Source organism: Tetrao urogallus (assembly GCF_951394365.1).
Source record: "Tetrao urogallus genome assembly, chromosome: 4".
Taxonomy (NCBI): domain Eukaryota; kingdom Metazoa; phylum Chordata; class Aves; order Galliformes; family Phasianidae; genus Tetrao; species Tetrao urogallus.
The window spans coordinates 13,118,912-13,132,644 of NC_136817.1; the positions used below are offsets into that span (position 1 = coordinate 13,118,912).

The 13,733-nt window shown below is 40.7% G+C and overlaps 1 protein-coding gene across 2 annotated transcripts in view; it reads left to right on the forward strand.

The window, feature by feature from the left end:
* Positions 1-3,815: 3,815 nt before the first annotated feature.
* Positions 3,816-13,733, forward strand: part of DCLK2 (doublecortin like kinase 2) — a gene marked incomplete at both ends in the record, with an annotated part of 76,979 nt that continues 67,061 nt past the window's right edge. For both annotated transcript variants that reach the window (XM_079535099.1, XM_079535100.1), the window contains one exon: positions 3,816-4,230. In XM_079535099.1, the coding sequence (XP_079391225.1) occupies positions 3,816-4,230 (415 nt within the window). The remainder of the gene's footprint in view (positions 4,231-13,733) is intronic.

Below are 13,733 nucleotides of genomic sequence, written 5' to 3' on the forward strand. Positions count from 1 at the left end.
TTAAAACACATAGATTCAATAAAGGCTGTTTTTTTACTCACTCTGTTGTTCTTGATGTCAGTTCCTCATTATGCCTCTGTCTCCTACAAGAAAGAAAGATATTTTTACTCATTGTACCACAAGGCAAAAAAGCTTACAGCCCTTTTTCCTGCCACTCTGATCTTAAATTTGATTAAAATAATTAACTTCAGCTTGATGTTTGTTTGTTTTTTTTTTAATTTTTATTTTTTCCAAATGGCACTAATTGCTTCTCTTCTGAACGTGAAAGAGGTTGTGTGCTTAAAAGCTCACCCTTTGTAACAGATTTGGCAACTGTTGCAAAATAGATATTTTTCCATGTTGGTTTCCTCCTCTAGTTTCCACAACAAATCAGATAAAGGTGAGTAACAAGCTTCAGAATTCTTCACTGAAGTAGCTACCCCAGCTCAATTAATTTTTCATTTTTAAGTATACTGATAATTCATTACAACAAATAAGTGTTAATATCTTTCAAAAACTTATCCAAATCCTCATTATTCATTATTTGTTCTCTGAAATAACGTATATCTTCCAAACTAGCCACACTGACATTTCTCTTAAAGACACAAAATTTAGATGTCTTACATTAAACAACAGATGATATTACAATTATTAAAAGCAATACAGTGATAGATATGTTTTAGGACCCCCAATAACTTCTTACAAATGGTCTAAACAAATAAATAAGGGCAAGTATAATATATATTCATTTGCCTGTAAGTCATGTGTTATTTTCTCTTGAAACTAACTATTTCAATGGTTTAAAAAAAAAAAAAAAAAAAAAAAAAAAAAAAAAAGGAAAATAAGGAAAATTACATTCAGGTCCTTATCTTGGAACCTATGACACATTCAACTCACATGAACCATACCAAACAGTCTTCTTGACTCTCCTATACAAACTGAATTTAATATTTTTTTGAATTGGTGAATTTGTACCTTCAATATAATAATTCCTATTTTGATATTTCTAAAGGAATTAACATTCTCAGACATATAATCTTAAGAGACTAAAGCTATACTCTTCTATAAGAATAATGATTTATAAGAAATGTACAGTTATTCCAAGAATAACAATACCTCAAGAATGAATGATAAGCTCATTAGTTATCATGTCAGAAGATTTCCTTTAATTAAAAACAAAAGTCAAATTATTCACGTTACATTTTTGCTGGTAAGTGAACTGCTAATTTATGAACACAATTTGTAAAAATACAAGACGACAACTGGATTGCATAATTGTATAGCTCAGTTCTACATAGGGCTGTGTATCACACATGGTAATTTACTCATAATTTACTGAGATAGCCAATATAACTCAGCTCCAAACTGTATTGTTTTGGAGTTCTGTCCCTCACCTTTCAAAGCCTTTCCAAACATCTGCTTAAGTACAGATGACTCCTTAAGGGAAGCAAAGTGGCAAGGAAAAGGCAAAAGCATACTTATGAATAGAAGCACCATTCCCACATGGAGATGACAGAGCTTATTAAAAATCCAAATGACATCTGCAGAAAACCAAAATGAAAGAAAACAAGTGGAGAAACACGCCTTGGGTGTCACCAAGAGTTTCTTTAGCAGTTATACACTTGAGAACAATTTACCTCTCTGTAAAAAGCTTTTTTTATACAAGAGTAGTTGAGTCTCACAAGCTAGAAATCAATCTCTCTTTTAGCTTTAACTGACTAAAAAAATAAAAATCCTTTTCTCCTAACCTACCTCCATCTACAAAGTGAAGAAGTCAGAGCAAGTCGTGAACATAACATACATCATCAGCCAACAAAACAACCCAAAACCTATATAATGTCTAATCTGATTAAGAAATTCTTCAACACGAATTCAGTCGTAGCTAATATATTAAGTTCACTCCTACATTGCACTTACTGCACATGAATCCTCTATGCACACTTGAGCATTATACCACAGAAATTAGTTCATCACCTGAGCCTCACCAATGCACCAACAATAGTTAGCAGCTGGGAGGGCAAAGGTCTGTAAAGAGAGCAAGTCAAATGATCCTGCCCTTTGTTGCCTGCTTCAGGGCATACTGAAAAAAGTTGGTGCAAGTAACACCCAGCTGAGGTCTAAGCTGAGTAATTTGATTGGTTCTGCAAAAATGAAACATGCCCATGTAATCTGATGCCATTAGACCATATTTGGAAAGCTGCAGCCTCACAGCTGACACCAATCCACTTTGGAGCAAAGTTGCACAAGTGGGATTTGATTAAGAGGTCTAGAAGCTACACACCAGAAGCAGTCTGTTTCCCTCTATGCAGGAACCAAAAAACATTTTTTAACCTCTACAGAATGTCTTCCTACTAAACGCAATTCTGTCTTAAGCATAAAAAGAACTTTCTTAAACCTATCTATTATGTTTCCAATCTAATTTTTGCATAGAACATCTCCGTGTGCAACAGAGAATCTAACTGATTGCCTCCTTCTGACACGTACTGAGAAAGCAGTGTGGAAATGAACATACAGATAGGTGTATGGGCCTTAGACTGAAGAATGGAAACCGTGATCAGCTGTAACAATCTCTCAAAACTAGAATTTCCCAAAGCAAGAGAAAGACCTGAAAAAAAGACATGAAAACTTGTGCTCAGGTGTAAATGCTTTTTGTTTGTTTGTTTTTAAATATTATGTTAAGAAAGCATGTTCTGTGTTACTTGAAAATGTTTACGAAAAGGTGAAACTGAAGCCTCTTCAATGCACCTGCAGGCCATGTCTGCCTGCAAAAAACTTGAGCAATGTAGGGAGTGCATAAATGTCACCTGGGGAACATATGGGCTACAGCCAGTGTAGGAGATGAGGATGGTGAGAGCTGGGCTACTGCTCATGTGGTTCCTCTGAGACAGTAGGAAACCTGCTAGGTAAGTGAGTGGTGTTGGGGTAGTACCTTGTATAGTCTACTGTAGGGATCCTGCTTTAGGTCTCTTCCGAATCCTACAAGTATGTGATCCACCAATGGAAAAAGGGAATTTTGGCGGGGGCAGGAGGTAGTGGTAGATTTATGTCCCGAGGAACGCTTTGGAGAAGCCCCTATAGAAAAGATCGCACAACCTGAACCTTTTAGCCGAATAAGTGTCATAGCAGGGCTAGGGCTAGGCAATAGCCTCACTGCTGCACCTGAGCCACAGGGCCAGCTCGAGCCTTGGGGGGAGCGTGGAAGGCATAGCTGCACCTAAGGGGCAACCTACCTCCCTACGACCACTCCGTTTCCTCGAAGAATCTCTCTCCCTCTCGGTTTCACCTCCTGATTCCCCCTCCACCCCCGTTCTCGCCGCCAATGCGGACCCGTAGCCGCGGCGCCCGCCCCAACGCTCTCAGCGGCGGCGCGCACCCGGCGCTAGGGCCCTGCAGCCGCCGCCCTACAGCTCGCTCCTCCCGCCGGGCCGCTGCTGGTTGTTGTCTCTCCTAGGCGCGAGCCGGCGGCGCCCTTGCTCGCCCGCGGAGGAGTCGGGAAGCTGCGCAGCTCCTCGCGCTGACCGGCAGCCGAATAGGCGCTCTGGTCCCCACCCCCTTCTCCGCGCGGCGGGGAGCGGCGCGCGGCATCCTCCGCATTGTGCGAGCTGCGCGGGCACGGCGCGGAGGTGCGGCCGCGGGGCCCCCCGGAGCCTCCCGCCCCGGCGCCGCCGTTAGCCGCGAGCCGCCGAGGAGCGAGGGATGTTTTTGTGTGCAACGGCGGGCAGCGGCGGAGCCGGCGGGTGCCATCGCGGGGCGAGCGGGCGCAGCCCTGTCAGCGAGAGCGGCTGGGCGCGATGCTGAATTAGGCGCGCGCGGCCCGAGGGCGGGCAACGGTCCCCATGGCGAGCAGCCGGAGCATCGAGCTGGAGCACTTCGAGGAGCGGGACAAGAGGCAGCAGCGCGCCGGGCCGCGGCGCGGCGCATCGGGCTCGAGCGGCGGCGCGGGGCCGCGGGGCAACGGGCTGATCCCCAGCCCCGCGCACAGCGCCCACTGCAGCCTCTACCGCACGCGGACGCTGCAGGCGCTCAGCTCGGAGAAGAAAGCGCGCAAAGCTCGCTTCTACCGCAACGGGGACAAGTACTTCAAGGGCTTGGTGTATGCCATCTCCAGCGACCGCTTCCGCTCCTTCGACGCTCTCCTTGCCGAGCTCACCCGCTCCCTGTCGGACAACGTGAACCTGCCCCAGGGCGTCCGCACCATCTACACCATCGACGGCAGCAAGAAGCTCTCCAGCCTGGACGAGCTGCTGGAAGGTGAGGGGCTGTGGGGGTGTGCTGGCGCACCAAGAAGCTGAGGGAGACCACGAGCATGAGTGGGCTGCAGCTGCCTGCTGCTAAGGCCTTGCTTTGGCAGCAGAGCTCGTCTGCTACCAGCAGGTGGGCTGGCAGAACGGTGGGTAAGCAGAAGGTGCTTCTCCACTTCAGGAACCACAGGGAAGTTCTTGGCTGCCCTGTAGTCATCACCATTTGTAGGGAAGAGGAATGTTTCAGTTTGGTTCCCTAACTGTTAGGATGCTGCCACTGGTGCCTCACAGCAGCTTAAGCTTTCCCGGGTGCTGTGAAAAGGGATGTTTATAGCTTCACACTTAATAAAATGAACCAGTGTAAAGTCCTGCTGGTATCCATACTCTTTAAGGAAAGATAGCTACCTAAATGCAAAGACATTTAATGAATTGAATGCTTTTCAGAATTGTCTCTTAGCTGCCTTTGATAATGGGAGTTGCTGCAGAGGTTGTGTAGACCTTAAGAATCTGAGCAGTGCTTCACTACTTCTCACAATCTCACAATACCCCAAATTGGAAGGGGCCAGAAGTACTTATACTGAATGAAACATACACCTCTTCTTTGTATAAAATGATAATTGCCTGAGCAAGGAACAGATAAGCCTTTAAGTGCTTTCTACAGCTTAACTTACTGTCATGTAAGCTTGTTCTGTGGCTTCCATTTTAGCCTGCAGCATCTTTGCAAGTTTGAAAGTGAAGTATTGTCATGTGTACTTTGTCATAAGCCCAAATCTGAGTATGTGAAAAGATACCTCAAGTTAAGTATACAGATACACTTTCATAGGATCACTACAGAGTTCAAACTCACCTGTGCAACTTTGCTGCAAAGTGGATTGCTGTCAGCTGTGAGGCTGCAGCTTTCCAAATGTGGTTTAATGGCACCAGATTGCATGGGCTTGTTTTGTCTTTGCAGAACCAATCAAATTACTCAGCTTAAAACTCAGCTGGGTGTTACTTGCACCAACTTTTTTCAGTATGCCCTGAAGAGGATACAAAGATCAGGGTTATTTGACTTTGCCCCTTACAGCCCTCTGTCTTCCCAGCTGATTATTATGGTTGGTGTGTTGGCTCAGGTGGTGGAATAATTTCTGTGGTACAATGCTCACGTGTGCATAGAGGATTTATGTGGAGTAGTAAGTGAAATATAGGCATGAATTTAATATATTAATGGCAACTGAATTTACACTGAAGAATTCCTTGATCACGATAGACACTTATAAGTTTCAGGTTGTTTTGTTGGCTGGTGCTGCGTGTTGTGTGCAGGACATGCTCTGACTTCTTTACTCTGTAGATGGAGGTGGGATGGGGGAAAAAGGATTTTTATTTCTGTAGTATACTAAAAGGCAATTCTCACACATTTGAGTTGGCGACTCTCCTGAAAGGGAATCCTCCACCCCTACTAAGAGTTTTATGGAATCATTAAGGTTTGAAGAAACCTCTATTATAATCTAGTCCAATTGTCAAGCCATCATCACCCTGTCCAATAAACCATGCCCTTAAATGCCACAGCTTCACATTTCTTGACTGCCTCCACAGAGGGTGACTGTACCACATCTCTGGGTAGATGCCTCACCACTCTGAGAGAGAGTTTTTCCTAATATTCTACCTCAATCTTCTATGTGGCAACATGAGGCCAATGCCTCCTGTCCTATGCTTTGCTTGCAGAGTACACGTACCCGCAGAAGCTGTATTTTCAGTAAATGCATGTACATTCCAGTTAAGACCACTTCTCTCATGCTTTCTTGGGATGTCTTAGTATTCAACTTCAGCATTTGTAACATTGTAATGTGATGGTAAATGCAGCAATGACACTGAGGTAACACAGTTCTAGACTGCAGCAAGCAAGGGTAAACAGATGCAGCAGCCATAAACAACAGAATCAAATGGGGAAAAAAAAAAACAAAACAGCTGCTTACCCTTGGAAGTCCTCAGGTACACAGGGATCTCCAGCAAGATGCTCTTGCCACCTCTGCCAACCCTTTAATGAGGTCTGGGAAGGGCTCCTAATGGTCAGTTTGGAAATGCTAAAAATAAGAAATAAAAGCTGGAGTGTGGATGGTGGGGAAAGCAGATAAATGAAATCTCGGATAAACTAATGGTAAGTTGAAGTGACTTTTGGTAAGTTGGAAAAACTTTAAGTCTTAAGCATCCATGCTTTAAAAAAGACTTGCTGTGTAATCATGTAAATGCAGCTTATAGTCTCATAACTTCAGTTATTAACTTAAATGTAAGCAAAAACTGACTTCCTGTCTCTTCAAATAGTCACTGAAAGAGTGACCTTTGTCAGAGTGCTTCACTGGAAGAATAAAGCAAAGCAAATGTCAGAATGAAAATGCCACTTCCTTGCTTTCTCTTTAAAATCAAAGGGAAAAGAGATTCCCGATTACTTAGTCATCTATCCACGACCAAGGCAACTCTAAGGAATCTTAAGAAAATCCTGTAACATCATAATTGAAATAGTAAATGCTCCAGTAAGCATGCAAAAATCTTTACAAGTCCAATCACCATAAAGAAACAGGAAATGACATACACTGATGGGAAGAAATCAAACTAGTAGTGAATCCATCATTCCTGAACCCTTTGCCAGCTGTGTTGTTTTTTTTTTTTTTCTTAGTAGGCGTGGGAGATATACTTTTTTCTTTTTCTTGTGGTTCTCTTTTTCCAGCAGAGCAAGCTTGAACTTTCTGAATGAGTAAAGATTGGTAATGTGCTGAATCTTGAACTGCAGTAGCACAACAAATAGTTTTGTATGGTGTTTGGTAGAATTGCTTTTTTAATTTTTGGAAAGTTAAAAAATCATGCATGCCAGCTACAGGCCGAACATCAGCCCAAACATAGCTACTTTATGTAATGCCTAATTATTTGACTAGCTTGTTTGTACATCAGTGTCACTGAAATGGTGCATGGAATCACAACAGTTGAAGTTAACTCATGTCAGCTCTCTGAATTAGGTAGAACTTGAGACCTTGGTCACGCTTACCAACCTAGAAAGATGTGTGTTAAGCTTCCTTAGACTCCAGCTCTTGGACACTGACCTACTTATCCTAGTATCTAATTTGTTTAAAAGCTGGCAGCATCAAATTTTGTGCTGCAATACTCCAAACTGGTTGAATTGAGTCACCAATACATGTTTTTCATTTAGTCGTCTGCTGTAAAGGGAAAACAGCTAAAGGCACAGACATACTGTCAACTTCAAATATTACTGTCACAGGTTGAGTCACCTTAATAAACGTGATCTGGTCACAATTTTATTGAAACCTGACAAGCTCCATTTTAAGCATGTTGCTTTTCTTACTTGAATCTGACAGGCAAAAAGAAGAATCCATTGTTTGCAGGACCAATCCTAGGCAAATTTCATTTATATTTCCAGTCCCTGTAGATTAGGGAACATTACATATCATGAATTTGACAGTTTTTGTTGCTTTCTTAGGCGGGGAGGAGTGAAGAACTTCAGTGTCTGCTTCTGATCTTATTTCAGCATAGAAATCCAGAGAGAGGATGGATTTAGCAACTGCTATGAATTTCTTCTGGTTTTGCAAGCACTTTCACTATCTGATGCTACTCTGCTTTACTTTTGAATAGTAGATTCCATGTGGAATTTTAAAATTTCATTAAATTAACAACAGTGAAGTAATAGTTAAGTTTCTGTTATCTACCAAAGTTAGCAGTTAAGCATTCATCTTAATCCTTTGTTGTCTTTAGATCTGTAACTTCCTTAAAGCATAACACAGTGGTAGTAGAAAAAAAAACCATGCAATTCCTCAGCACTGAAGCTTATGTTTGACATTGATGCTGGTTATGCCCTGTCTTTGCTATCCTGTGCTTTGATGTCTTGGTGGTGAAAAACCGTTGAGAAACTTGATTGTTATGATCTGCTGTAAAGCTGGGAGAAGAATGCAACAGATTTCAATTCTGGCAAGGAAAGTCGTACTGATTTATTAGGTGACAGGGACTCTTTCTAGATCCTTATGTAGGAACCATAGTTAAGAGTTACTTTTTTTTTTTTTTTTTTTTTTAAATTAAAATGCTTAGTTGATACAGTCCTTTTGAAGTGTCAGTTGTTTTGTCCACACACTTGGAATCAGCATACATCTGTAAAAAAGTCCGCAGAAAGAGGTGGAGAATCAGAGATGTTTCAAAACCAGACATTGCACAAAGTGCTTTCTGCTTTAGATTATCATTGTCATTGCATATTACATAAAAAGTAACATAGTAACCTAAATTGTAAAAAGTTGTTAACTGTTTACAGGCTGATGCCTACAGACCCACACCCTGGGAGTGGGGGAAGGGGAGATGGGAAAAGGATAAGGAGTCGGGCCTAAAAACAGCAGCAGCAACCTGAGGAGGAAAGTTAATTTAATAGAAATAATATTTGAATGCAAGATAACAATATAATACAATATAATCAGAATTGAGGCTAATATATCAGATAAAATAGGAGAGTGTCCAAAACCAAAGGCTTTACTCTAGTGCTGAAGGCAAGACGGTTGGAGAGCACACATGCAGAAATGAGCAGAAAGGGAAAAGGGAATGTCTTGTAACTTGAAGTTTTATCTTTCCTTCTGAAGAGAAAATGTAAATGCAAAGTCCCCTGGGGTATTTAGTTGTTCTTTCCTTCTCAGAACCAGGTACCTGAAACTATCAGCAGTCCATAGAACTGGAGCATTAACTCTTGAACTCCCAGTGCACTACATGACATTATGATATGGAAAATCATTTAAAAAAAAAAAAATCATAAAGCATGACATTCTACCTCTTATTCTACATCACTACATTATGCTTAATATATATATACAAACAATAATTAACACACATACACACACATGGAATTACTGACTGCACTTCCCCAACATCAAATTCCCTTGTGGCACACACTGAATGTGCCCATTTTTCCCTATGTCAGCCACTAAGTAGACCCAGGCCCCTGGGCAAAAACATCTCTGCAGAAAGGTTTGCCCTTTCCAGAAGCTGGAAGGACCCAAGATGCTTTCCCCAGAACGCTCTCTACATGTACTGCAGGAATCTTTTCCCCCCTCTACAGTATGTAGGGACCTGGACTGGGTAGAACCATCCCGATTGATAAACACTTGAGTACTGACCAACCAGGTGACTTCTGCCACCCGTTGCTTTTAACTGTCCTTTTGCATCCTTTGATTATACCAGAAGCTGGTGCACGAAGGTGATATGATAAAGCCTCTCAATGCCAAGTAATTACAAGAGAGTTCTTGAAGCAAGTCCCATTATCTGACTCAATTAATTCTGAAGCACCGTGTCACCATAGGACTCATTTCTCCAGACTTAACATAGTGTTTCCAGCAGCAGCATGGAGTATTGCTTATGTTTCAAGCCACCCAGCTGTTGCCTTCTCCATGATAAGCACATAACACTTAACACCATGAGCTTGGGGCAAGGTGATATAATCAGCTTGCCTTGCCTCCACGTATTTATATTTTTACCATCACCTGTCCCCCTGAGAGAGATTTCATCCTCTTGGCTTGTTTAATTATGACGTATATTTTATAGTCACAAGTAACCTGTGCAGTAGCATCCATAGTTAGGTCCACCTCTTGGTCTTCAGCCCATTTATATGTTTTGTCTCTTCCTCGATGGCCCAAGATTTAATGGACCCACTGAGGTTAAATAACTTGCCATTGTTCTACCAATCTATTTGAGCCACATCAATTTTGGCAGCTCGATCTACCTGATGGTATATGTCTGTTGTTCTTCAGTAGCCCAACTCTTGGGCACATGAGCATCTACATGGCACACCTTTACAGCCATATTCTTTATCCAGGCAGCAACACCTTTCCACCATTCAGCAGCCCAAATCCTGACTAATTTTCTGTAACTACTCGGTGCGCTGCTAGATTAGGTCAAGAAAATACTGTCTTGTCCAGGCAAGTAGATAGTAACAACAATTAGGCAATTATTTGTAACCTGTTTCAAAAGGTATAATTACCTTCCCACACTGGGGTCAAAAGAGCCAGGAAATCTCTAACAAGAGTAACAAAGAACAATAAAATGGAAGAACAACAATTCTAAAATTAAAAAAGCATTTATTCTTGAGTTTATGTTCAAATTGCAGTGGTTCCACAGTCCTGAGGCGATGGGTTATCGATGCAAAATACTGACATAACTGCTATTTCCAAGCAAAATAAGATAGTTCCACCATTGTAAATCAACTGGTTTCCACAAGAGAAGCATGATCTACCTATGTGTTTACTTACTGCGGAGGAAGCAAGAGGTATTAGGTTGGGATTATACCAAGATCCCTCAACTCTTTTCCTGAAGCTTTTCAGAAAGCTTGATCAGGGAGTTGAGGTCAGAAGATGTTCAGAGGTCCCTTTCAACTTGAGCAGCTCTGCAATACTAAGAAACCTTGTAGGAAGCTGTTACCTACACCTTCTGGCTAAATGAAGTCAGAAGAGAATTAGAAGCAGTCATCTACTAAAATTCTTGTCATCATACCAGGTTTTAAGTAGTGCAAGGGGAACATAAATGCTTTATACAACAAATGCTGGTAATGTATACAGGGCTACTGGAGGTGACATGAAAATACTGTAAGAAATTTATGAGGAAATTCTGTGAAAGAAAGGGAGCAAAAAAGATCTAAATGAAATGCAATCCTCATAAAAGGGTTGGTTTTATTTTTAGATTTGGTCTTTTCATACGTGCTGCAAATACACTCAACTTTATGTCAGAGTACAAGAAGGATGCTTTGTCATGGTCCTTAAGTTGGAAGGTTAGTTGTTTTAACAACTGCCACACTAAACTAAAAAAAGCAGCTTTTGATACTCTTGAAGTTAATGAGTTCCACCAAAAGAAGAGGGATATGAAATGGCTTTGAAGTGCACCTAAAACCCTGATTTGTCCTACATGCTTCAAAGTGGAACATGCTTTAAAAATGTTGAGAACAATGTGGTGTTGGCATGTTTTTTTTTTTCCCCTCTGTAGACATACTATTTCTTATGTCAGCTCTATCATTCTTTGTCATGCAGTGTGTCATTTAAAACACCATGCTCTAAATGAAGTTCAGAAGATAATAGCACTTGTTAACATTTCACAAAATCTAAACAGAAAAGCTTGTTCAGGAACTTCGGTTTCACATACCCTAACAGGATTTTCTGGTGTTACATATTTCATTTCTTCCTTACATACCGTGCTACATGGTATATCCACCTTCACTTAACGTGGAGGTTTTATCCTAGTGCTAAGGGAAATGAAACATCTGCATGTCTTTTATTAACAGACTGTTTTTAAGGACAATATGTCTGAATGTTTCTCTGCTGTTTTTATAAATGCCGTGAAGTTGGCTTCAGCTCTTAAAACTTGTGCCATGAAGAACCTTGAGCCGTAAGGCAGCTGTATTTCCTCAAAAACTACATTTTTGGAAGTGATGTATGCTTGTGGTACTAAATACCAAGATACATCTCTTTTGCTATGCATACCTAAAGTTGTATGGCTGAATTTTGGAGAATTTGTTTATGTTGCAATTCTTTACTCATGCAATTTTGTTTTGAGAGAAGCCAAATACCTTCCCAATAATAATATTATCAAATAAGCAGATAATAAAAGAACTGTTTCCTTAGATCAGTTTTTGAGTAGACTAAACAGTATTTCAACAATTATCTATGGCTATTTATTAGTCAGATTGATCAATATGATCTTGTTTTCACCATGGTGGGAGAGTGGTGAATGTTTAGTTCAGTTAGTGCTCTCAGTAACCGAAATCCTGCAGTGTGCTTGAACATGCTGCCAACATGTGGGTCTTCATGACTAGTGTACCTGACTACTAATGCAGAACAGGTAAATTACTAAGAGGCAGTTAGTGTTCCTTCACTAATAGGCAATATTTCATGTCTTGTATTTTTTTTTTCTTTTCAGTTTTAATAAGACGTAGAGAATCAGTAAACTTACTCCATTTGTTGATTATATTGTGACTCAAAATGTCAACAGATGTTATTCATTTTATGCTAGCATATGGCCCATTTGAGGAATTTCTGGCGGTAGCAGGATTTCTTCCTTGAAGTGTCACTTTTAGACTGCTCTGGGTACCGTTGTGAAGTGCTGGATGGATGGCACATATGTTCTGTTGAAATTACGATGCCAACTTATAAAGAAATTTCATATTTCTGCCAAAACTGCTCTGCAGGCTGGCTAGGTTTCCTGCTGAAGAGTTTGGCTGGGTTTAGGGCCCCAGATTTAACCTGTGTTGTTGATGCTTGCTTTTTCTTTTTTCACACATAGATAATAGTGTTAATAGTGTTTTTACTTCATTAGTCTATACTTCACATCTTTACCTGTAAATTCCTGCGTAGTACTGGTAACTTTACAATCTGGTGGAAGAAGTAGGGAGCTGTCTGACTCTTGTTAATGTTTTATGTCAATGACACTCATTGACAGTAGTTTAACTGCTGTTAAGACTAGCACCTATTAACTTCAAAATGTATCAAGATGGTTTCAAGAGTAAAGTGAGCCTTCAAACCTTAAAACTGCCATTATTTAAGTCAATAATGTAAACATATGAAGTATTGTTTATGCATGCATTTGGAGTCTTGCTAACTTCCTGTATCTGGTAGATTTGCAAGTTCCTTTAAAAGCCACAGCATGATCAAAAAGCCTGCTAAAGTCTCAGAAAAGGATTTCTTAGTGAGTGTAAGACTATTACACAATGGAAAGCACAGCACTAATAGCAGGGTAGCAAAGACCTACGCTGCCGCAAGAAAGACCAAGCCCAAATGCAGCAGCCATAAAACAAAGAAGAAAAGTCTTCTTAGTCTTGGAAGGCCTCAGGTACACAGAGTCTACCCATGCTGCAATTTTGTTTGGATGTCAGCCAGCATCCAGGCAAAGAGGTTTGTTTTCCTTCCTCTGAGAAAACAACTTGAAAGCACAGAAAATTTTACGATGCAGATGCAGGATGGAAAGGATCTATTTTAAAGTTAAGAGACAAATGACCTTGTACAAGGTATCTTGACTGGAAGATTTGAGTACCTTCATAAGCAACCAGCAATAACATAAAAATTCAAGAATTGTCACATAATTCAACTAAAACTTCGCAAATCATTACACCAGATGGCAGATACTAGTGTCTTTATGATAGAACATTGCTTTTTTTTTTTTCTTTCCAGCTGTAAAATCATGATTTTTTCCCCTAAGCCAGCCTCAACCAGTTACCAAACAAGTCTTGAACTTGCCTTCTCTTTTTAATTTAACTGTGTTTCCATAATTTTATCTCATTTGCATTGTAGCAAGGACAACATATCTGAAAAGTCACAAAATGTCAGGGATTTTGCTGATCATGCTTACTTATTGGCAAGAGATACTTAAATCCTTGCAATTGTAGATTTTTAATTATTATTATTACTTCAGGTGCCCTACCGTCATCCAAAGACACTTTATAAAACTTAATGTAAACTGTCATTTCTAGCTGCTCACCACAATACATTTCCTAGGAACCAGATACTTGCTTCT